Source organism: Lytechinus pictus, unplaced genomic scaffold (assembly GCF_037042905.1).
Source record: "Lytechinus pictus isolate F3 Inbred unplaced genomic scaffold, Lp3.0 scaffold_56, whole genome shotgun sequence".
Taxonomy (NCBI): Eukaryota; Metazoa; Echinodermata; class Echinoidea; order Temnopleuroida; family Toxopneustidae; genus Lytechinus; species Lytechinus pictus.
Window position 1 is genome coordinate 81,892 of NW_026974176.1, and position 23,322 is coordinate 105,213.

Consider the following 23,322-nt stretch of genomic DNA (forward strand, 5'->3'; position numbering starts at 1 on the left):
CATCTTTCCATTTCCTTCGCTTTATTTATTTATTTATTATTATTATTATTATTTTTTTTTTGGGGGGGGGGGGGGGCTCCCGACACTTGTTTCAGATGCGAGTAATAATAAATATTCCAAGTTGACGTGAATTGTACGAATGGCTTGGGCCTACGAAACGAAAATGTGTGGAATCTTATTTTCCCACCTAAAACATCATGAATTGACCCTCTTCCAATGCGAAAAAGGAGGTTTTCATGGTTATTGCAGCAAATTCGAAAGATCAGTAACGATTTATTACACGTGCGTGATTTTTGATTAAGCTACTGTGGCTTTATGAATGCACCCGAACTTCCATTATAGATGCGAACCATAGTTCAAAACAGTGACCCGAACTCTCCGATCCGACAATAAATATGAAGGCACGCCTTTGTTTTGGTCGTAGAGGGAGCTATTTAGAATAGATTCTCCGGTTTTTCGACAGAAATTAAGACTTGCGGGAAAGACGAACAAAAGAACGGTGGCATCAATGGGCCTTTGATGGCGGCCGTTCCTTTGAAGAGAAGGGAACGTTGGGCAGGAAAGCCGAAGCGAAAACCCGGATGCAGTAAAGACGGTATAGAACGGTGCATGGACTTTTGACAAGCTCCCTAAGGGGTATGTCATCCAAAAATAAAAATGAAGGACTATAGTATGCTGTATATGGTTTATTACCCCCGTTTCATCATAGCCCTTGATTAGGGGGGCGCCTCACAAATTAGGAAGTTTCAGCTCAATATCATATTGCTCTCAACCCCCCCCCCCCTCATGTGAGGACTAGATTTACAACAATACCAAACTGTCGGAACGCTTTCCCATTGAATTGACTAAAGGTAAATTCAAAATATTGCAAAAATAGCAAAAAAATAATAACGAAGTATTTGGTAAAGTTTGAGTTAAATCTATAAACAATTAAAAAAACAAATATTTTTTTTTTGATTTGTGACATCAAATGCGAACAGCCTTTCCATTTCCCGTATGGTAAAAAATCGATGAAATTTCATTTGCTCAAAAATTTGATTTTTTTTTATTCCAATAGTTTTATAATACCTTCAGTATATCAATAGACAAATCATTTTACGCCCGATTCTGAAATAAATACAAAAAAAGGTTCATCGCAAACCACTGAAAATTTGAAATTTGTGCATTTATTTATATGAATATAGGGGCTTCTGCTCTATGACGGCATAAATAAACAAACCTAATATTCTAGTAACTTCTTAATCTTTGATATATTTTTCTAAAACCTTCAAAAATATTTGTCTGGTATTTTTTTTTTGAATAAAACGTTTCGTCAGGGTGATCTTCCCCTTGAACATGTTATTTTGGCTAACTGAAGAATCTATTACATATCTCACAGCAAATTTCCAAGCAATATAATTATATTTCAACGTCCCGGTAAACATGATTTTCCTTAATTTTGTTGTTTGTTGGTTTACATTGCCTTATTATTTCATTCAATACAGCTGCATACTACCATTGTTTTCCAAATAACAAAACAAATATAATAGAAATATACTGGGATAACAAATCTTTTTTTATCGCTTATCGGGGGCGTTTCATTGATTTAACGCCTATAAAGGTAATTTATCTTTTCGTGATTCACAGAGCGAAATTTTAACACACATATATAAAACAATGTTTGATTCCTTTATCTTTTTCCTTTCAAGAGTAAACATTAGTTGAAATCGAACAATGACTCCAAGTTATCTCTAAGAATAAACATTCATAACGAAATATAACTTTTTCAGAGCATGTGATTGGTTAATGGTGACTTTTATCATACTCATGAGTACGTGCAAAGAGTCACGAAAGCAAAGATAAATATGTTTGTGCTCTCCGATTGCAAATATTTCAAGGAACATTTTAAGCCTAAAACATTATGGAGAATCTTAATTAGCGCTTTGGAGAATCCCCATTGTTTTTTATCATTTCCTCTATAAGAATCCCCACTAAGTGTTATAATCAACTGAAAACCATATCTTTTTCCGGTAAACTCTACCTCAAAATGCAAAGGCACGGATACCTGCGCACGGCACACGTGCTAATTAGCGCCACGCCCACATCACATGTGCACATGTCACAAAATGATAACAAAGTACACAACAAAATCAAGATGGACGGACCAAACCAACAGCAACACCTTGCTCACGAAAATGACGTTTGGGTAGATTATACGCCTCGGTATTAAAGTACACCGCATAACTGACGCTACTATACACAACAAAAGAAGTAAGTCCCCCTTAAACAAACATCCATAATTTCTGAACCACTTCGAGTTTTGAATATATTTTCACATGAGCGTGTAGGTAATTTTATAAGCTACCCTCTGAGTAATTGTTATGGACATATTTTACGTCATGCTTCAGTGAGCACCGTCAGAAAGCAAAAATGTCACTTTTCAAAAGTCACAATTAAGCCCAATATCATGACTTTGATTCCATTTTGTTGGAACGAATTCCTTATTCTCATCAAGAAAAATCGACAGAAGGCTTGTGAAAGCTGCTTTTTAAAAGACGATACAACTTTTTGGGATAAATATCACGGTTGAATAAACACAAGTAAAAATTTGCTATAATTGGATATTTTAATACAAATTTCTGTTGATAAAATGATCGAATATGATGACATTTATTTTTGGGAAGAGCATCTCCGATGATATTCATCATTTCACGGTTCAATGAATATTTAATGAAAACAAAAAATACGATTTTCAAATATCATAGACAAAGTATTGTTTTTTTTATTTTGGGAACTGAAATTATCTTACCAACTTTTTTTCCTTATATCCATGACCAATTAACATGCTTCAAAGATTTAAAGGCGTTTAATTAAACATTCACGCTTGAAGGAACATATGGAATGTGAATAGCTCTTGTTTACGTTATTGGAAAAAATGCAATTGCTAACTATGGATATCTGTCACAAACCTTGATGCAAGGTTTATTTGATTTGATTGATTTGAAAATCCCGTTGTCTAATGCTTCAATGAGCAAAGAAAATTATGCAAATAAGAAGAAGGTTCAAGGCCTTTGGCCCCACTCTGTGCCGTATCGAATGGTTATTTTGATGTGCGCACCGTTTGGATAGTGTCACTCTGAAGCCATGTGCGAAGTTTCATGAAAAAACTAATGGCAAAAGTAACAAAAACCGTCCGTGAAACAAAACCTTTTTTTCACTTTTGTTAAAATTTTGATTTCCTTTCCCATAGACATTGTGTATACTATGGGTGCACCCTGTTGCACCCATGTTATATATTAAGTAACCCCTTATTCAAAATGGTGGAACTTTTTTTCAAAACTGTCTTTAGCAATGTCATTTGGCAGTAATGTTGATCAACCTATGGACAGAATTCTGTGATAAAATGAAATCGATTTGTTTATTAATGCATGAGTGAGCACACAGCAAAGAGAGAGGGGGTGGCATTTTCAATGTCACAGACTCATTTTGAGGGGTAATAAAGTGAATAGTGGGGGCAAATTCAGTTTTGAATGTGACTTAATTGCTGTTGTTTTTATCATCCATTATTTTTATCACCACACACTTTCCGAACTTTTTGCACTTTCATGGTTGAACGAGCGCACTTGAAAACTTAGGAATGAATGCTCTTTATATTGCATAATGCATTCTTTTCCTAACAATTTCTAAGATCAGTTGAATTTATGGACTAATGAGTGGTGAATCCACAATTTGAAAATGGGGAGGGGCCGAGCAATTGGGGAAGGGGAGCCACTAATATTCTCAAATTTTAACGCGTTTTCTTTAAGTTATAGAGGATACTACCATAAACCCCTATGATGATACGTCACAAAAACGTTGTGCTCACTGAACCATGAACATACATTATCAAAATTTTGTGTGGAGTGTCTAATGATAATGAATATAGCATTAAAACCATACAATTCACCAAAAACATTCTTCGCAAAACTTTGTATTTACACAGTCTGAAAAATTACTTTTGTGACTTTCAAAAATTTTCATTTTTAATTCAATCTTTGATCACGCATGACTCAACCGATCACTCTAATTTTTCCAGGAGTTGCGTAATGAATGTAGAAATATGATTTAGGGGGAACTTACTTGTGTGTGTGTGTATAGTATACTACTGCTTAGTCGTAAACTCTGAAACCTAAGTGATTATACCCTTGAAATCACGTATCGACCACTACATTCATAAACTCCCATGATAGTCTAGATGATCGGTGCAAAAAATAGCAAGAATTGTTCAGATTATGGTAAAAGCATGAAATTTGGCTGACAGGTAGAGAGAATAGTGCTGATCATTTTTAGCAGGGGTTGCCAACCTGACCTCTTCTCGTATAGCAACAGTTGCTAGGAAACTTATTTACTTTGGCAACCACCATTTTGGTGTGTTATCTACATTTCAAAAACTATATTTTGACTTCTAAGCTCCCACATATCACATATCAAGAAACATTCCGACCATGTATAGCAACAGTTGCTAAGCAACACATTATCCATAGCAACTATAGATAATATTACTTAATACTACATCTGGATATAATGTTTGAATGAACGTGGTTAGAAAATTGGTCAAAGTATGACTCTGGAGTGAAAAATATACCAGATCCCTAAAAAGGTCCAGAGACAGTCCAAATAATTATAATGCCTGCATAGTAGGCTTAATCTTATATAGGTAACAAACCTAATTTCGATATACATAATTTTACTATTTTTGCATACTTTTTACTCACACATGACAAAGCTAACACACAGACAAAAGTCATAATTGGGTCATTGAATGTGCATATATGATCTCTCTTGTTATTAAACTGAAACGGCGTATTGTAGTGGATGTAGCATGTGGCACTCGGAAAAACACCGAACCTTGAGGGAAAAGGGAAGCTGAAATTTTGTTGACATTAACTAATCGCTCCCAATTAAAGGCAAGGTACTTGTTTCTACGATATTATTAGTCATATCAATTATATCAGGCAAAATGCAAAAAGTGTCACAACTTACCCCGCCTTCCCCTACATATATATTCAAGTCAGTCAATATGATATAAAAAAAAAATCAAAAAAGTGCGTATGCATTACTCGCCATTACTTCCCAAGAAGGTTTGTCATTTAAATATGATTCTTCGGAAATCTTTTTCACCTATATACAACTTTCTACCCCCACACTGAAAGTCGTTGTGACCTTTGAAAAAAACGATGTCAGGTGGCAGAACTTGCCCGATCTGTGGGGTAAGTTGTGCCACCTTCGAGGGTAAGTTGAGCCACAAAAACTATGTACAAAATGTATGCGGGAAGAACCAGCATGTCAATTTTTTTATTTATAGTCTTTTCACTTGCTAATTCTAAAAAAATACTAACATTCTCTAAAAGTAAAAGAACTGTCATGTGAAGTTGCTCTTTTCTGCCTGCATATCGATGGCTTTTTAAGGTTTGATTGTGTTTTTATTTACATTACCATAAGACTTACCATGGCTCAACTTGCCCCATGTTTGCTGGCTCAACTTACCCCAGTCCGAACTTAATGCAATAATTTCGCATCCACACATTTCTTATGTAACCATCATGTAAAAGACTGTGACAAGAATGAAGATCCATACCTGGACTGACAATTTTGTTCTTATGCTTTATTATATGTAAAGAAGTGTGTGTGTAAAAAACACTTATCTATTTCACACTCTTTTTTACTTTTGTGGCTGAAATTTGTATTTTTCCCTCTAAAAAAGTACTTTTGGTTTCAAAGTTGAAAACAATGTGGTGGAGTTAAGGGTTATGTAATGGGTCATCAATACATGACACCACCATAATGTCTGACTCATTCATTATTGGCCTGGGGGCGGTGGCTCAACTTGCCCCTATGCTCAACTTACCCCGCCTTCCCCTACAGTATACCTGAAACAGCCCCAGGAATCATTTCCTGTATATGCACTGTATAGCATGTGCAGTAGACCTGAAACAGCTCAAGCATCATTGTCTGTATGTATGTACTGTTGCTCCTTTTTTATTTGATGATAATGCTGGACAGTTGAGTCATTTATTGTGCAATAGTTTCTATCTAGATAATGAAGAAAAAAAATATTTACATAATGTACAACTGTGCAGTTTCCAGTAGTTTGGGACTTTGTGTACAATTCTAGCGAATGAATAGAACGTACATTTTATGTGTCGCACATGCCTTCACAGAGTTGGGCATATATCTAGTCCAAAATTTAGGTTAAGACTGTCTGGATTGATTATAAGTAGGGAAAAGCAAAACCACTGTGAAGCATGCATTATGCTCGACAATGAATATTAGAGGCAACAGGGAATACATCAAGAAAGTTACAGCCATCATCATCTTCGGTGTAATAATGAATTGTTTGTCAATCAGAGTGTAAGAGACATCTCTCCTCATAAGGACATCATATAAGGTGATAGTGCAATCAGCAAAATCATTTCCATCTGAGTTCTGAGCTGGACATGCAAAGATGTATTGGAGGTATATGGAAGAAAGAAGCATATCAGAACTTAATGCTACTGTTCTGTGCCGGGGTTTTGTGGCCGAGGATGGATCACGTCCAGCCAACATGGGGCCTGTTGCAGAAAGAGTTGCGTTTAAACTCCATTCCCGAACACGGGTGCTTTATTGGCTGAAAATCAAGTTGCGCAAGATTTCTTGAGTTGCGTTTGTTCGCAACTCTTTCTGCAACGGGCCCCAAATATCACAAGTGCGTCACATACGTATAGGTGACAAAGTCAGCTGCGCATATAGTACATCCTGCAAGATCTTTCAAGTAATGATCCATGAAGCTGCAGGATCCCAGCAAAAACACCTGCAATCGGAACTGACTATAGTCAAAATCAACTTCTGCGAGAGCTTTCAAGTCATGATAGATCCAGGCCAACAAGCCTGGAGGCCGTTTCATAAAGCTGTTCGTAAGATAAGAGCGACTTTAAGAACGACTGGTGAACCTTTCTTACTCGCTGAACCATCGCCAATGAATATACCATTTACCACAAGAAAGGATCACCAGTCGCTCTTAAAGTCGCTCTTAACTTACGAACAGCTTTATGAAACACCCACCTGGAAACAGAACTAATGGTCGGGCCAAATCAACTCTTAGGAGATCTTTCACGTGATGATAAATCCTGGAGCTGAAGGATTGATCCAGGTCAAAACACCTACAACAGAACGGACAGGTCCAAATCAACTTCTGCAGGATCGAGTCATGATATATCAATCATATAGCTACAGGATCCGGCCAACATGCCTAGAAACGGAACTGATCGGTCAATATCAACTCTAGCAGGATCTTTCACGTCATGATAGATCACAGAGCTGCAGGATTTATCCAAGTCAAAACACCTGGAGATGGAATTGACAAGTCAAAATCAACTCCTGCACATGGCATTAGGTCCGGAAACGGTATGGAAAGCTAATATGATCTTCATTGCAGGCTTCAAAAGGGAGGGGATAAACCAAGGCAGAGTGTGTTGGCTTTCAAGAGAACGACTACTGTTAGCTAGAGATAAAGTGGTATCCAAGCACTCATTTGAAAATTACTTTCTGGCGGGATTTTGGTGTTTGAAATAATTTCTAATTTAGTTGACTCAATCAATTCTTGGCGGTAATTTTTTCATCTCCCCAAGATCAGAGATATTCAACTTGTAAGCACCCATGACCTCCTGGTGAGCTCTTGTAACTGTTCTTGTAACTGTTCTTCTCTTGTTAAATGTTGATTTGTGGAATTCTTTCCAAGAGCATTTGTAGGTGTTATACAGGGTCTTAAAGGAGATTCATAGGGCAAATACATAGCCACAAATTTCCAGAATGTCAACGGTTTCTAGACTTTTAATTCTCGATGATACAAATTCGATCAGTTCTACCTCCATTGTCAATCACTCAGATAAGTAAACATGAGGTCTATTATCATTCCATGATAAATGTGTAACTAAATTATGTAGTAATAACAGACATTAACAAAGTACCCTTTGCTATGAAAGACACAAATAATTTAAATCGATGGTCGATGTGTTTATGTTAATCCATAATAATTATGGTTTCCAAATGGAGAAAAATTTGTGTTAAGGTGAGTTTTTTTAACATGCAGCAAGCATTACTATACCAATAATATGGAACTCATAGATATCGTCTTTGGAAATATCAACCATATCGGGAGGTAGTTTAATTAGCGCAAGATTTTACGTTTTTAAGCATCTATTAGTACCTCTATCAATAATCTTACCGTAAGACCTTTACCCATTGGTTGCAACAGAAAACATGTTACTTACATCATCTGGTATTTTGCATGGGCGTGTATACATGGTATAATTGTTCCTGGGTTGTTGTGATTAATGTATTAATGCTTTAATAGAAAAGATATGGTTCATATAAATTATAATCATTAAAAAAATGCCCTTTAAGAATTGGTAACTGTGGAAAAAAATGTTACCTAGCAACCGTTGCTATTGTGCTTATTAGGTCTACCTAAGGAAAAATTCATCACATGAGGAATCTATGGGCCAGATTAAATTTCTGAGCTATTCTGAGTAAATTATATTGATCATATTCATCTGAAAATGATAAACAATTTGTTGCTATGGAAAATGGTCCCTTAGCAGCCGTTGCTATGAATAAATGGATTAAAACTGTTGTGATACAAAGGAACATGCTTTAGGTTAAAACTCATGCAACACATCGCTCATGAAAATGTTACTTAAGCCCAATAAAGCTCAGTTACTAAGGTAAATATGTTACCTAGCAACCGTTTCTATATTTGGCAAATTCACGTTGGCACCCCCTGCTAAAAGTGTTTAGAATAACTTACTCTACCTCTATGCCAATTTTCATGCTTTTACCATTTTCTGAACATTTTTTTCACCAATCACCTAGACTATTGGTCACATTTGCTATTTGCATCCCACATTTGTTCTCGAAAGGGAGATTTTCAAACTGCCTGTTGGTCTCTTTATCCGAACTGTCAGCATTGGGAGTTTCTCCAGCTTGGACAAAAGATCGAGCAAAAGCGTTGGCTTTGTCTGTATCACTGAGAAGCGTTTCTCTAAGAACAATGCAGGCATGTTATGCCTTGTTGGATTAGGGATACCTTTCAATCTTTTAACAAAACGCCAAATTTGACCAAGTGGAGTGAAGCGACTCAATTTAACCCTAACCCTATAGTCGAATTTCTTTTTGAGCCTTTTTGTGTATGCGTATTCTAACTCTAATACACACTTGAACTCATTCTCGGTCTCGATCTCTACTCAATAACTAGGCATGTCTGCTTGGCTTGGAGTTACATTCACAACTGACTTTATTCTCTATACTAAACTACAATATATAATTCACTCTACATAGTTACATAATATCCGAGGAAGGCAAAGTGATAAGGAAAGTATAAACAGATGGAGTTGAACAAGGGGTTGTTCATGGTGGGGGTAATACAGCATGGTCAATATTTACACAACTGGTCTGGGGAGGAAACATGATGATAGTGAGCTTGTGAACGGAGATGGAAACAGTAGTTGAGATAATGAGGCATGAATAAATAGCATGATAGAATGACAGAATGAAAGGATGGTTTGATGAAGAATGAAATGTGTTGTATGAACACAATATCCCTCCCTTGTTTGGAATGAAACTTGTACTAATAAAAGATCCTCACAAAATCCGATCACTGGATCTCATTAACAAAGTCATAAACTCATAATCAACATTATCACAAATTAATCTTTCTGAAACATATATTCCAAATGAATTTCTGCTAGTCCTCGAGGCATTGTAATATTTGAAGGCAATAACAACAATCGTAAAATTTTCGACATGCATATAACTTTTCCAATTTACTCGAACAAATCACATGTGAACTTAGCTGTTAATGGAATTATTGTATTTAAGTCAAAAGATATCAACGTTCTCAGTTCTTCCTTTTTCTCTCAGCTTTACTACACTATTTACAGTTCTGTTCCGTAGGTCGAATCCAATCCAGTTCCGTAATCAAGTTATCAGTCCATATTTCTCAACGTTACCATATTTTTTAGCACCGGACATTTCTCATCCTATTCCTTCTTCGTTGAACAACGGTCCATGGCTCGTGATCGTCCACCTAATTATCAATGTGCTGCTCCTGTATCTGAGCACCTCCCGCTAAGCGTATCAGTCCGAGCTCTGTTGATGTCTTCCGACTGAGTGCGCATCCGCTGTTGCCTCGCACTACCACAAATCGAGTCGTGGTCGACGATGACGCTGTCGACACTTTAGCTAAGAATTGTCCTAGGAGCGGAAGTGGGCTGCGACTTCCATACGCGTATAATCTCATGCGACTGGGGGTCAACCGGAGTGGTGAGCACCGGCCTCTCATCCAGCTAAAAGTATGCTCATCAATGATGTCTACTGACGATCCCGAATCAACAAGGGTATTGATCTTTGCATTGTTCACCATAATCGATCTCTTAGGAAGGGCATTCCCCTCCTCTCTCACGCTGAACATTAAATTGTCCTCATCTGAGTTGAAGGTCTCAATCAAATTGTCACTCGTCTTCGCAGCCAAGTTTGCACCGTCCCCAATCCCAGCAAATTCGTTGTTGGTGACATGATTGATAGGAGCTTGTCTCGAGCTCAAACCACCAGACCTCAGTTTCGAACGGCAAACTCGTGCAAAATGACCTACCCGTTTGCAAACAAGACACTCACGATTTTGGGCGGGGCATCCTCGATCTCCTGGTCGACGTCCCAATATTCCACAGTTCCCGCATATAATGTCTTGATTGTTCACACTCTCTGATGTTTTTGGTTGCCTTCCTTGCCTGTCACTGCGATTAGGCTGTCTCACTGGTCCTCCTTTAATCACACACGCAGATTCCGAAGTTCTTCCCGAGGCCTCCATCACTCCAGCCCGTCGGTCTGCAGATTCAGTTGATCTTGCTATCGATAGCAAGTCATCCAGTTTCAGGTTATCTGTCCTGAGTAGCTTCCTTCGTGAAGTGAGCTAGATGTACATTTATCCACAATTTGGTCACGTATATGTTCATCGCAGGCGCGGATCCAGGAGGGGGCCGAGCCGGCCCCGGCCCCCCCCCCTACTTTTTGGCAACCTGCAGAAAAAAGTGTACTCTGTAACTTGATAGAAACGATGAAAGACAGAAAGAAAAGTAAGACAGAGGTATTATACCCATGATGTGTAATTTACAGCCTCATACAGCCGGCCCGACCCGAAAGGAAACAAGAAAAAGGTGAGGGGAAGAATAGGAAAATATAATATATATCAAAAAAAATTCGCTCGCGCTTCATACACTCATTATTTAATTGGTGATAGTTGTATCCTCTTCATTAATCACTAAAAAAATCCTAATTGAGTCCCTTTTCACGTTACTATATTAAAATTTCGACTCGCGCTTCGCGCTCGCATTGTTTAGTTGGATACTTATCTTTCTTCATGATTATAAAAACTGCTCAGAATCTTCAGGTCTAAGGACATAAAATATCAAAGAATTTGAGCTCGCGCTCGCGTATTATATTAAGACCACATGAGATACCTTATCTTGTTTATAACAATAAAAACTAAAACTTCAGTCTTTAGTTAGGACTACCCCCTGAAAAACCAACAAAAAAAATCAGATAATAGCGGCCAATCGAGAAAAATGTTGATGAAAATATTTTTCGGCCCCCCCTATTGGCGAAAGCTGGATCCGCCCCTGCATCGGTATGTTCACCAAATGCACATGATGCTGCCAATACACGCAGTCTAGTGCAATATTCATCGACAGTCTCTCCATCACTTTGAACTGCTTGTCCAAAGGCATGTCTCTCAAATACTACATTTTTCCGGGGCTCAAAATATTTCGTTAGGGCCGTCATCGTTGTCTCATATTTAGGCTCATCCTCATCTACCAGTGTCTCATATAACTCTTGAACATCTGGTCCAGCACAGTGTAGTAGAAGGACCCGCTTCTGACCATCTGCTGAGACTCCTGATGCTGCCAGGTAATACTCAAATGTCCGCCTCCATTTTGGCCAGGCAATCCCTGCCCTAGACGAACGAACATCAAAGGGTGCTGGCTGTGAAAGGTCCACGCGTCGAGCCATATTCTCTCTGCCTTTTTAGGTTTTTTTTTATCCTCGTCGCCAATTTTGTGTATGCGTATTCTAACTCTAATACACACTTGAACTCATTCTCGGTCTCGATCTCTACTCAATAACTAGGCATGTCAGCTTGGCTTGGAGTTACATTCACAACTGACTTTATTCTTTATACTAAACTACAATATATAATTCACTCTATAGTCACATAATATCTGAGGAAGGCAAAGTGATAAGGAAAGTATAAACAGATGGAGTTGAACAAGGGGTTGTTCATGGTGGGGGTAATACAGCATGGTCAATATTTACACAACTGGTCTGGGGAGGAAACATGATGATAGTGAGCTTGTGAACGGAGATGGAAACAGTAGTTGAGATAATGAGGCATGAATAAATAGCATGATAGAATGACAGAATGAAGGATGGTTTGATGAAGAATGAAATGTGTTGTATGAACACAATAAGCCTCTCTTTTCTTTTGCTTATAACTAATCAGGTTCTCAGTTGATAGAAATTTTCTTAATTTATGTTTCGCTTTATTCCTTTCTTTGATTTTCAAGGAACATTACTTTGTCCACCATGGGACTGGATTGCGATGTGCCCTTTTCTTAATGGGTGCCGATTCATTTAGAGACCTCGCTAAAATGTCCATCAATTTTCCATAAAGAGTATGAACATCAATAGTATTATTCATATAATATAATTTAAAGTTTTTTCACATATATTACTGAAAATTTTCCAGTTCATCTCTTTTAGGGACCATTTGTATTTAGTCTCATTCGGTCGACTTTCCTTGCTTCCAATGTGTTTTTGAGCACTTTTGGGGTTAGGTTTGACAACCTGTGCATATGAGGGCGCGCTATCATTATTAGCAAGATTTTTGTCATTTTGCATCCCATTGTATTTTTTGAGCGCCTGTGTATAGTTCATTTTATTGACAACCTTGATCTTTAAGATTTATTTTGCCTTAATTGCTTCCTCACATCCTCTAAAGGCGGCTGAGTGGTTACCTCCACAATTAACACAATTTCGCTCTTCCTTGCGATTGCATTCCTCAAATGGATGTTCACCTCCACACCGAACGCATCTAAGTTTTTGGCGACAATTTTAGCTATTGTATGTCCACACCCTTATAAAAAAAATTGAATGGTATACCATTGAAATACCATACACCATACACCATTGAAACACCATTGATATACCATTGGAATACCATTCGCACAGCACCCATCATACACCAATGGTATACCATTCAAGCCCCAATGGTATACCATTCAAACTAATTTAAATAATTGGGACGTTACTATTACCATATTCATGAGCACCATTTACCATTCATATACCATTGATCAAACACCATTCACCATTGATCTACCATGGCCACTATAGACAGGTTTACCATTGACCACCACTCAGCCACCATTCACTGGCCTACCATTTACCATTCAGCCACCGTTCACTGGACACCATTGGTCTACCATTCACCTTACACCATACACCATTCGCCTACCATTCACCATACACCGTTGACCTACCATTCACCGTACACCATTCGCCTACCATTCACCATACACCGTTGACCTACCATTCACCGTATACCATTCGCGTACCATTCACTGTACACCATTCACGTACCATTCACCATACACCATACACCGTACACCTACCACTCACCGTACACCATTCGCGTACCATTCACCGTACACCATTCGCGTACCATTCACCATAAACCATTCGCCTACCATACACTGTACACCTACCATTCACCGTACACCATTCGCGTACCATTCACCGTACACCATTCACCTACCATTCACCATACACCGTTCACCATTGCCCTACCATTCACCATACACCATTGACCTACCATACATTGTACACCATTGGCCTACCATACACCGCACACCATTGACCTACCATTTACAGTTCACCATTGGCCTACCATACACCATTGACCTACCAATCGACATACACCATTGGCTTACCATACACCATTGACCTACCATTTACCGTACACCATTGGCCTACCGTTCACTGTACACCATTGTCATACCATACACTCTATACCATTGGTCAACCATTCAATTTACACCATTGGCCATACATTATAGACCACAAGTGTACTGTGAATGGTAGACCAATGGTTTACACTGAATGATAGACAGTAGACCAAAGGTGTACAATGTATAGTAGGCCAATAAAGTACAGTGAATGGTAGACCAATGGTGAACAGCATATATAGCTCGGGTTAATGGTAGGTTTGATAATGGATTAAGTATGCACAAGAAAAAAATGATGAAAACAGTTATTTCAAGAACGTCAAATGTTTTTACTATAAGAAGTTTAAGTACAGCATAAACGGAACACAGTATTCACAGGTATAGACTTTATAATTAAAGCACATAAGTTATGAATATATATGACTTTGCTCCTCGTTGACATCGATATTCTGTCAATCTTGGTATCTAAAATAAACATGTATCAAGACAGAGTTTAATTGAAAAACAACAAATGAATAACATTTCCAAGAATAAACCTGTTCTCTCTGATGGCTTTTTACGTGGATTGAGTACTTGGCAAAACCACTGTTCTGCAAACAAACCTGATACTTATAATACAATAACCTTGATTTTAAATCTGTTGTGTGTAATTGCTTTCACACAGCTACTTCAATGACATTAATAAAATATTTTTTTTACTAATAAGTTCAAGTAGAAAAGAGTGGAACCCAGTATTGACAAGTACATGTATGGCATAAAAGCACCAGCATTATGAATACATGTGACTGCACGACTCTACAAGAGGTCAATGATTGCACTCCACATAGATATTATGTTAATCTTCCTATAAACAAATCTACATGTAAGACAGAGTTTGGACAACAAACTGATGAACACCAAATTTCGAAGATTAAACTCAAAATGTGTGATAGCCTTCACATGGCCAAATGATTAAAGGTAAAGAGTACCAAACTTAGAGGAAATAAATATCCCCAAAAGGGGGGGGGGAATAGTAACCTCCTAATATTTCTCTATTTTCTTTTCACCTAAAAGATATATCAAACGGCGTGTTTCTACATAGAATCGTTAAAAGGTATTACCCGCGTAAGTATCCAGAATCCCGGAAAACTTTCCTGTAGAATTTTGTAGAAACAGACGCGATGCGGTTTATTGATAAACTGCTTCAAGCAAAATATGGTTTCTCATAACCATCTCTGAGAGGTGGTTATTGCCATGTTAATCCGTTTAACTTTTCTGTAAAAACACACGGCAAAATAGCGTATCGTGTCTGGCGGAAGTGCTTAATCCCGGAAGTGCAATTTCGCAGTACATATATTTGCACATTCTGGCCTTTTCGATCTCGCCAGCTAATCGTGCAACACGTATACCTGCTACATTGAGTGAGATCTACCACAAATTTTGAAAATTTTCCTAAGAAGATGCAATTTTGGACATATGTACAATGCAACGTGAGGTTAAAGGTTGAATTTTCTTATTTCCGCCGTATTTGCAACGCGAAAAGCGAGTTAATCAGATTATTCAGTTTGTAGAAGCAGGTTGGTTTAAGGGCGATAAGGTTTTTGAGTCCGGAAAAGATAAATCGTTTTTAATGATTTTCTGTAGAAACATGCCAAAAGTTTATCATAAATACATTAAAGATACATAAAGAAATAAATAATATCTATATCAAAAATAGAATATATAGAATAATAAAGAATATATCATGAAAATAGAAAAAAAAACAAGAAAAATAGCGACATCTTTTTCTAATATTTTGCAAATCATATAGAAAATAATTCTTAGTAGCACATCTATTTTTTAACTATTTCCCATAGTTCAAATATACAAGATTCCCACTTATTTCTTTTTTGTCTATTTTTGTTGTGTTGAATCAGATGAATAACTCAACGATGTGTGAGAAATAATATAATTTTTGTCTTACACAGTAAATCAGTAGTCAATCGTAATTTTTTACAACCTAGCTTGGACAAAATTTGAATTCATATAATACAAAAAAATATATAAATTGGGATCTTGTATATTCATGAGGACTTGCAGAGAACAGTTTTACCAAAAAATAACAACTTTAATTCGTCATAATTTCGTTAATCCTCATTCAATTTTGATGAAATTGTCAGTGTTTTTTTTTTGTCTGATGTACTCTTTGAATTTAAATCACATAACTTTCAGTCTAGAGTACCTAGCCCTTCAATCAAATGGGTTGGACGACCGGTTACATTTTACATATAACATAGTTATAAGGAGAATGAAGGGGACCATAGAAAGAAAGCATGAGAAGAGGGGAGATTTAGGTAGGAAGAGAATTAATCAGAAAAGCATAATGTTGACAATTTCGTTAAAATCTGATAACAAAGTCTTTGATTTGAAGGTTTAGCAACATTTGGGGAAAAATTACTGGAATGTGCACATGATCGTCAGGAATTTGTGTTAGGCTTATGTTATAAAATGAAATCATAATAATTTCATATTTTCGTACACGTGTGTATGATATGTCCCACGTAGCATGAAATGATTTCAAGCAATGCATGTGTTTACATTAAATAAATCTTCACTCCACTTTTTAGTTCTTGGAGGTCAAAATGTGAATAAACATGAATTCTTGTTATAAAATACAAAAGAACAAGTGGGGGTATGACATCAGCTTGTTAATTGTGGGTGCGTCGTGGTCTAGTGGTTCTGACTCTCACCTTTCAACAGAGTGTCGTGGGTTTGAATCCTAGCAATGGTGTTTTCCTTCAGCAACACATTTATCCACTGTGCTGCACTCGACCAAGGTGAAGTGAATGCGTACCCGGCAAGATTAATTTCTTGCAGCTGTAATAAGGAATATGGGATGAAAACAATGCAAAGGACAGTATGTCAGCTACGGGTTCAAAACATCAATGCTTGCCGTGCGTGCAAGCTTTCTTGAGAAATTGATATATTTCTCTAAAATATCGAGAAATTTGCATAATACACTACCCTTCAATTGAATAGTACCAATTAACAAATATCAACAAAACATTTTGTACAATATGATAAAGAAATTCATGTTTAACCATAGATTAGCAGAAAATAACCCGTTAAATTAATGGGAGGTTGCCCAAATGATGACAAATACCATACCACATGCATACCTGGGGCCAAAGTTTCCACCCCCCCCCCCCCCGCCAGCATATTGATTTTTTCCAGGAGGGGGGGGTGTTAGAAAGGACGTGTAATCCTATAAATGGGGATGACATTTGGCCTTTTTCAGTATTTTTACCATTCCTCACAAGTTTTTTTTCAGCTATGCCACTGCAGGAGTACAATCTGTTTTATTTAATGAAGCTTTGCAATTTTTCCACTGAAGTGAATTCTTACACAATTACCTTTCACAAACTCCAGTTGTTTTCTTGTAAACGGTTTTCTGTGTTCAACACCTGTAGTTTCCTTCCCAGATAATCCTGGACCATCTACATTATCATCCAGTGTATCCGTCGTCCAATCTTAAATGAAATACAATCAATTTGAGTGTTGGAAAATATGCATGTGCAGATAAAAACAAAAATATAATACTAATATAGTAAAACTTTCTTTAAGCTCCAAAATTCAATGATTCACTCATATACAGCATCATGATCATTTTTATTTCAACATATGCAGCAAATTCACTTGAAAATATGTTTGACATTGATGTCACAGAAATAAAATTCCCTCACCAAATATTTTCTGTGTGTGCATGCTGGAAATATATAGATCAATATAACACAGTTACTCTGCTGCGTAACGTGTTTTGATCAGCAATCATGTAGATATGCAAGAGAAAATTATATAATAGAAAAAGAATGATCTGAAGTCATATTTCCAGAGCAGCAGTTTTCAAAGGTAGGCCTAATCAATTAATTGATAACATTCAATATGATTTTCTTTTCTTGGTATTGACAATCACAGTAGCGGATCCAGATGGGCACAATTGACCTGTGCCCCTACCTCCCCCCCCCCCCCTTGAGAGCAATAGTCAATGGCCCGAATTCAAAAATGTGGTTTTGAAAACCCCGGTTGAGTCCATGTTTTATGGAGATATCCTGTATTAATTACGCTTATTTACAGCGTATATCAAAATATGTCCAATGCTGATGCGCGCTTTTGTCACAGTGCGCCAAATTGACGCCTGTTGCCGTGGTTATCCACGCTATTTTAATCACGAGTCCACTGTTTTGAATTAATGATTCCACTCTTCAAACAGTGGACTCATGAATAAAATAGCGTATCTAACCATGGTAACAGGCGTCAATTTGGCGCACTGCGACAAAAGCGAGCATCAGAATTTGACATTTTTTATACACGCGCAAGATACGTGCTAAATTAAGCGTAATTTATACAGGAAATCTGCATACACCATGGACTCAACCGTGGGTTTTCAAAACCACCTTTGTGAATTCGGGCCAGTGTGTTTAATGTAAATATGGCGTCTTTACACAAGTGTGTCCCTCCTTTTGAAAGTTACAGCAAATATTTCTAACGGAAATATATACTGTGTTTACACTTAATCGGCTTTTTCATAGCGTGTAAAACACAATTAACTTGCATCGGCTCGCAGTTCAGAATCAGCAATTTGCACCACCAAAGTAGTAGGTTCAGAACCGCGAGCCGATGCAGAATCGGCTTTTTTACTACGTGTAAACAGTAAGCCGATTCTGCATCGGCAATTGGTGCGCATTTCATTTACTTTACCATTGTGACATAATTGTAAGCGCACGGATCCAGCGTTGTCTTTATTATGACGTATATTGTTGGTGAGCGTATCAATTGAGGTTTTTGACACGCGAGCCGATTCTGCACCGCAAGCTGTAACAGCGTGTAAATGCAGTGCAAGATAAACCAAAAGCCGATTCTGCATCGGCTTTTGGTTCTGAACCAAAAGCTGATCAAGTGTAAACACGGTAATTGTCTCATACACAAGTAAAGATCTCTTTTTTTTGTGCTTGTTAAAGTTTCCTGAAAAAATGTGCCCCCCCCCCCCCCCTTGAGAAATCCAGGATCCGTCCCGGGACAATCATATGCCAGTGGGTGAATTCTAGACATTATTTTGGGCAAGTTTTTGATCAGTAAATAAATAAACACAGATAAAAAGTGATCACAGGACAAACTTAATTTAAAAAAATATAATTAACTTTAAAAATGGATTTGCCTAGCCCTATGAAAGGATCTCAGATTATTCTCCCGCACTAATGCAGTTTCACACCAGCCAACTTCGAGCAAAATTTTCCACCATTAATTGTCTACACACATTTTGAGGTCAATACACAGTATGCCCACCATTTTTCCAAACATCACGATCGGGAACAGCGGTATTTTGGCTCCATTCCCGATGTTATCGTAATGGTGGGAGCCATGCCGGGGTGGAATTCAGAGACCAGTGAGTTGGGGGGATTTTCCCCAGGCCAAGCCGGTCCGGGTTGAGAGCCAAAACAGCGAAGATCAGAAGCTGTTATGTCTCCGAAAAATACCAAATAAACACCAAGATAATGCGACCATTTACCACTATTCATGAAACAAGCTCATCTATTTTCTCAAATAATCTAACTTAATTTATCCTTTACATGAATTTCAGCCACTTTGAGCAGTGGAAACAGCATTATTTTAGCTTTGATCTCGACGTCTTAGTTAAAATTCTTAGTCAGATTTTGCCAAACGATCGCAGAGGGCAGCAACACTGTTGACTTCGTGTTTGCGCGTTGTAATCGCTAACTTCAGCAAATATCCAAATAAATATACAGTGGATTGAGACCCTAAATCTGATAACTCGAATGATGAAATCATGGTGGAAGCCGGAATAAAGATGTTCCTGATGCTCAGTGAATTGATTCGGACAAATATTTAGGTTAAATTAGTTCGCTAACATCGCAGGGTACAAAAGTGCAGCAGCGGTGTTGAGCGGTGGCTCCGAGTTCCGGGCCGATCCAGGACCCATAATTTTTTGGGCTAAACCTTCCGGTCCGGGCTCAAGCCAGGTTATCTTTGCGGGCCCCAACATTAAACATTACGTTATCGTTCAAATTCTCAGTCAGACATCACTTTGCTTGGCTTTGCCATTATTTATAAGGACTGAAGTTAGCGACCAAAAGATTTGCCTGCGGCAGTTTGCATGATTTGGTTACGAACTTCAGTCCATATAAAAATTACGGCAAAGCAACGCATGAGGATTCAAACAATGACGTAGAGATCGAAGCCGATATACAGCTGTTCCCGATATTCGGAAAAGCGGTGGGCATATGGACATTCAAATGCAATTCAGACTTGATATGACATTTGAGAACAACATTTGGTGGTGAATTTTGCTCGAAGTTGATCGGTGCGAAATTAGCGCCCAATCCCACGGAAAAATCCCAAGGAAAAAATTCCGAAATTGTGATTTTAGTCAGCCGGCATGGCTGAGTTCAGATTAGTATAGGCCCTTTTTTTTGGGGGGGGGGGGATACATACATTTACATGTAAACTACAAATTTTGTTTACAAACGTAAAAAACTATGCCAATTTTTATATTTGAAAAAATTATATCGTATTCATATGTAATAAATATTCTAAAAAACCTTAGGCCTAACCAAGAAGAAAATATCACACAACTCACTAATACCAAAATCCCGCCATGTTTTCAGAACACTTCTTGATTTATCATGGAATATTTCTCTGCCTCAATTTCTAAAATATGTTAATTCCAAACAGTTGTAGGTTTTCTCTGAATAATTATTGCAGTCTCTCTAGAAAAATTGAATAGGGATCGTTTGTCACTCTCTCCAGTCACAGTTCCGCACACAAAGTGCACATTTTACCATTGAAATTGCATGCGCAATAAGTGGTGCGTAGCTTTTTACGGCCTGCGTAGCCTTTAAGGCTTTGCTTTATGTTTTAAAATTTAGGACACCTTACCATGTTTCACCTGAATACTACCATGTCCATGTCATCTTAATTTACCAACATTATCTACCAACAACAACAAATTATAGGCCTCATTCCAGAGCAATATTTTTCGGCAAGGTTTCCATTTCAGTCAAACAATGTCAATGTTGTGCAGTAACCAATGGCCTAATTGACACTTTGACACTGACAGTCAACTCAATGTCATGACAGTACTGCACTGTACAGCATTGATTTAACAAGTCATTCATTCATAAATTCATACCGGTATTCAGAGATGGTTTTGTAAAACATTGACAATAGATATCAGACCATACGAGCGAATTACTACTCAATGACAATGCTCGGCTCAGCTCACCTCAGCCAATACAAAGGCATATTAACGCACCGCCCCATAATCCATTTCGCCAGAGACAGGCGTGTCCCGGCCCGCGCCAACGGGGCAGTGGCGGTACGGTGGCAGTGAATCCCCGTGGCAGTACAACGACATCTAACAGTAACACTAACAGTAACATTCTAGAAAATCAGGCCGAGCCACTAACTACGAAAACAATATCAAAGAAAATTGGTATCTAACTTACTGTTTAGCGTATTCTGCGAATGAATTTGAAGTCGTTGTCCGAATCTGACCTGTGTTCCTTTAGTTTATGATGAATTATAGACGGACTTCTGAACAGCAAAACAGTGGTTGATCGGGTTCTTTTTTCAAATATTGCAATTGGCGGTTACATGCGTACGTGCGCGCGCGCGTGCGAGAACAACACTTACATACATAGAGCGAGCTAGCTAGCAGCGCAGCCAATGCACATCCCGATATTGGGGGGGGGGGGTAAATCAAGACCAAATCAGGGGGAGGGGGCTTCTTAGCCAAGATACATCCCGATATGTGGGAGGAGTGAATTGCATGTAAGACCAAATCAGGGGTGTCTTTTTCTTGATTGGTTCTGGGTTGGCAATTAACCATGCAGTCAATTTTTGCCACTGCTTATCCTTTGAAAGGATCTATGAAAAAAATCATTTTGCTCAATTTTTTTCTGTTCTATAATTCAATGTCTTTCTTTTTTTTCTTTCCATTGTCTTTTTTTCTTTTTCCTTCTTTTTTTCTGTTCAGTCTTTCTTCTTTTCTTTGTCTTAGTCTTTTTCTTTTCTTTTTTTTTTATTTATTTTTCTGTTTTTCGATATATATATTTTTTACTTATTTCTTTTTTCCTTTAATTCTCTCTTTGTTTAATTTCGCTTTTGTTTTGATTGCAATTGAGAATTTCGTTCATTAGATTTTTTCTGTTACATATTGTACTAGCCTGGCGGCAGGGAATTTTGATACTGGGGGGGGGGGGGGCAAGACAATAACAGACAAATCATTTCAATTAAGCAAGTAATGACCGGCCTAGAATAGCTCTCCTCTTTATAAACACCATCCATGAGTGAGAAAAAATAATTTAAACACAATTTGTAAAGAAAAAAAAATAAACGTTTTATGATCAAAATTAAAGCAGTAGTAGCGATATATAAATGGCCGGGAGGGGGCTTTGGTCGTTGCAGACCAAAATCAGGGTTTGCCGATGGGAATTTCAATAGGGGTTGGGGGAGGAAGACAACCAACAGTAAATTCATTTTAAGCAAAATATTGACCTATGGGACATTGCAAGAAACTTGCAGTTGAACGCAAGTCAATTTCAAACTCCAAAATCAATTGAAAGTCTTACTTTTCATTGCAAACTTGCAACTGATTTATTGTTTCTTCCATCAATAAATCTATAAATTGGTTTACTTTAGATGAAATTAGTCTATCACTTGTAAATTTGCAACCGAATTTTGGGATTGACTGCAAATATTTTCTTGCAACACCCCATAGCTCTCTTTATAAAAAGTGGCCATAATTAAATAAGAAAATTAATTTAAAAATAGAACAAAACTTTCAAGAAGGGGGGGGGGGCGTTACATAAAAAAAAACTGTATACCGTACAGATAGGAGAGGTGGTGTGCCGTGCAAATTATACCAAGAAACAAAAAGAGAAAAGAAAGGATGGTGAAATGTACAATTTTCTATTTAGTACGATACACATCTTGTTCATGCTCTTTAAAACTTGCATGTTTTAATTTCAAGATTTTTACGGTAAATGATGATTATATCTTCCCTTTCGGGAGCGGCTGTGAAATAATTTGTCCGTTGATATTAAGGTACAATAAAAACCCTTTTTATCAAATAAGATTTCATTGACTCCTTTTATTTTTGCACTCAATGCATCAGATATAAATTTAGAAGGTAATATGTACAATTGTAAAATATAACAAATTAATAATATTGTGTTTTAAGCACTGGTTCAATAATATTTAAACACATATAGGCCTTTTACTTAATAAAGAC

The 23,322-nt window shown here is 37.5% G+C and overlaps 1 protein-coding gene and 1 long non-coding RNA gene across 2 annotated transcripts; both read right to left on the reverse strand.

Moving 5' to 3' along the window:
* Positions 1 to 10,081: 10,081 nt before the first annotated feature.
* LOC135158563 (uncharacterized) lies at positions 10,082 to 12,060 on the reverse strand. Its single transcript, XM_064115449.1, has 2 exons — positions 11,713 to 12,060; positions 10,082 to 10,963 (listed from the first exon to the last, which is right to left on the reverse strand). The coding sequence occupies exons 1-2, from the start codon at positions 12,058 to 12,060 to the stop codon at positions 10,082 to 10,084; spliced, it is 1,230 nt and encodes a 409-aa protein (XP_063971519.1).
* Positions 12,061 to 15,973: 3,913 nt separating this feature from the next.
* Positions 15,974 to 21,734, reverse strand: LOC135158566 (uncharacterized). Its single transcript, XR_010297334.1, has 3 exons — positions 21,536 to 21,734; positions 17,426 to 17,542; positions 15,974 to 16,889 (listed from the first exon to the last, which is right to left on the reverse strand). It is a non-coding gene; the product is annotated as an uncharacterized LOC135158566 (long non-coding RNA).
* Between the last annotated feature and the right edge of the window lie 1,588 nt (positions 21,735 to 23,322).

Excerpts from the sequence above, each read along its gene's own strand:
- LOC135158563 (XM_064115449.1), bottom strand. The coding sequence starts at position 12,060 with ATGGCTCGACGCGTGGACCTTTCACAGCCAGCACCCTTTGATGTTCGT. Across the intron at positions 10,964-11,712 it reads AATATTGCACTAGACTGCGT|CTCACTTCACGAAGGAAGCT; the intron begins GTATTGGCAGCA and ends ATGTACATCTAG.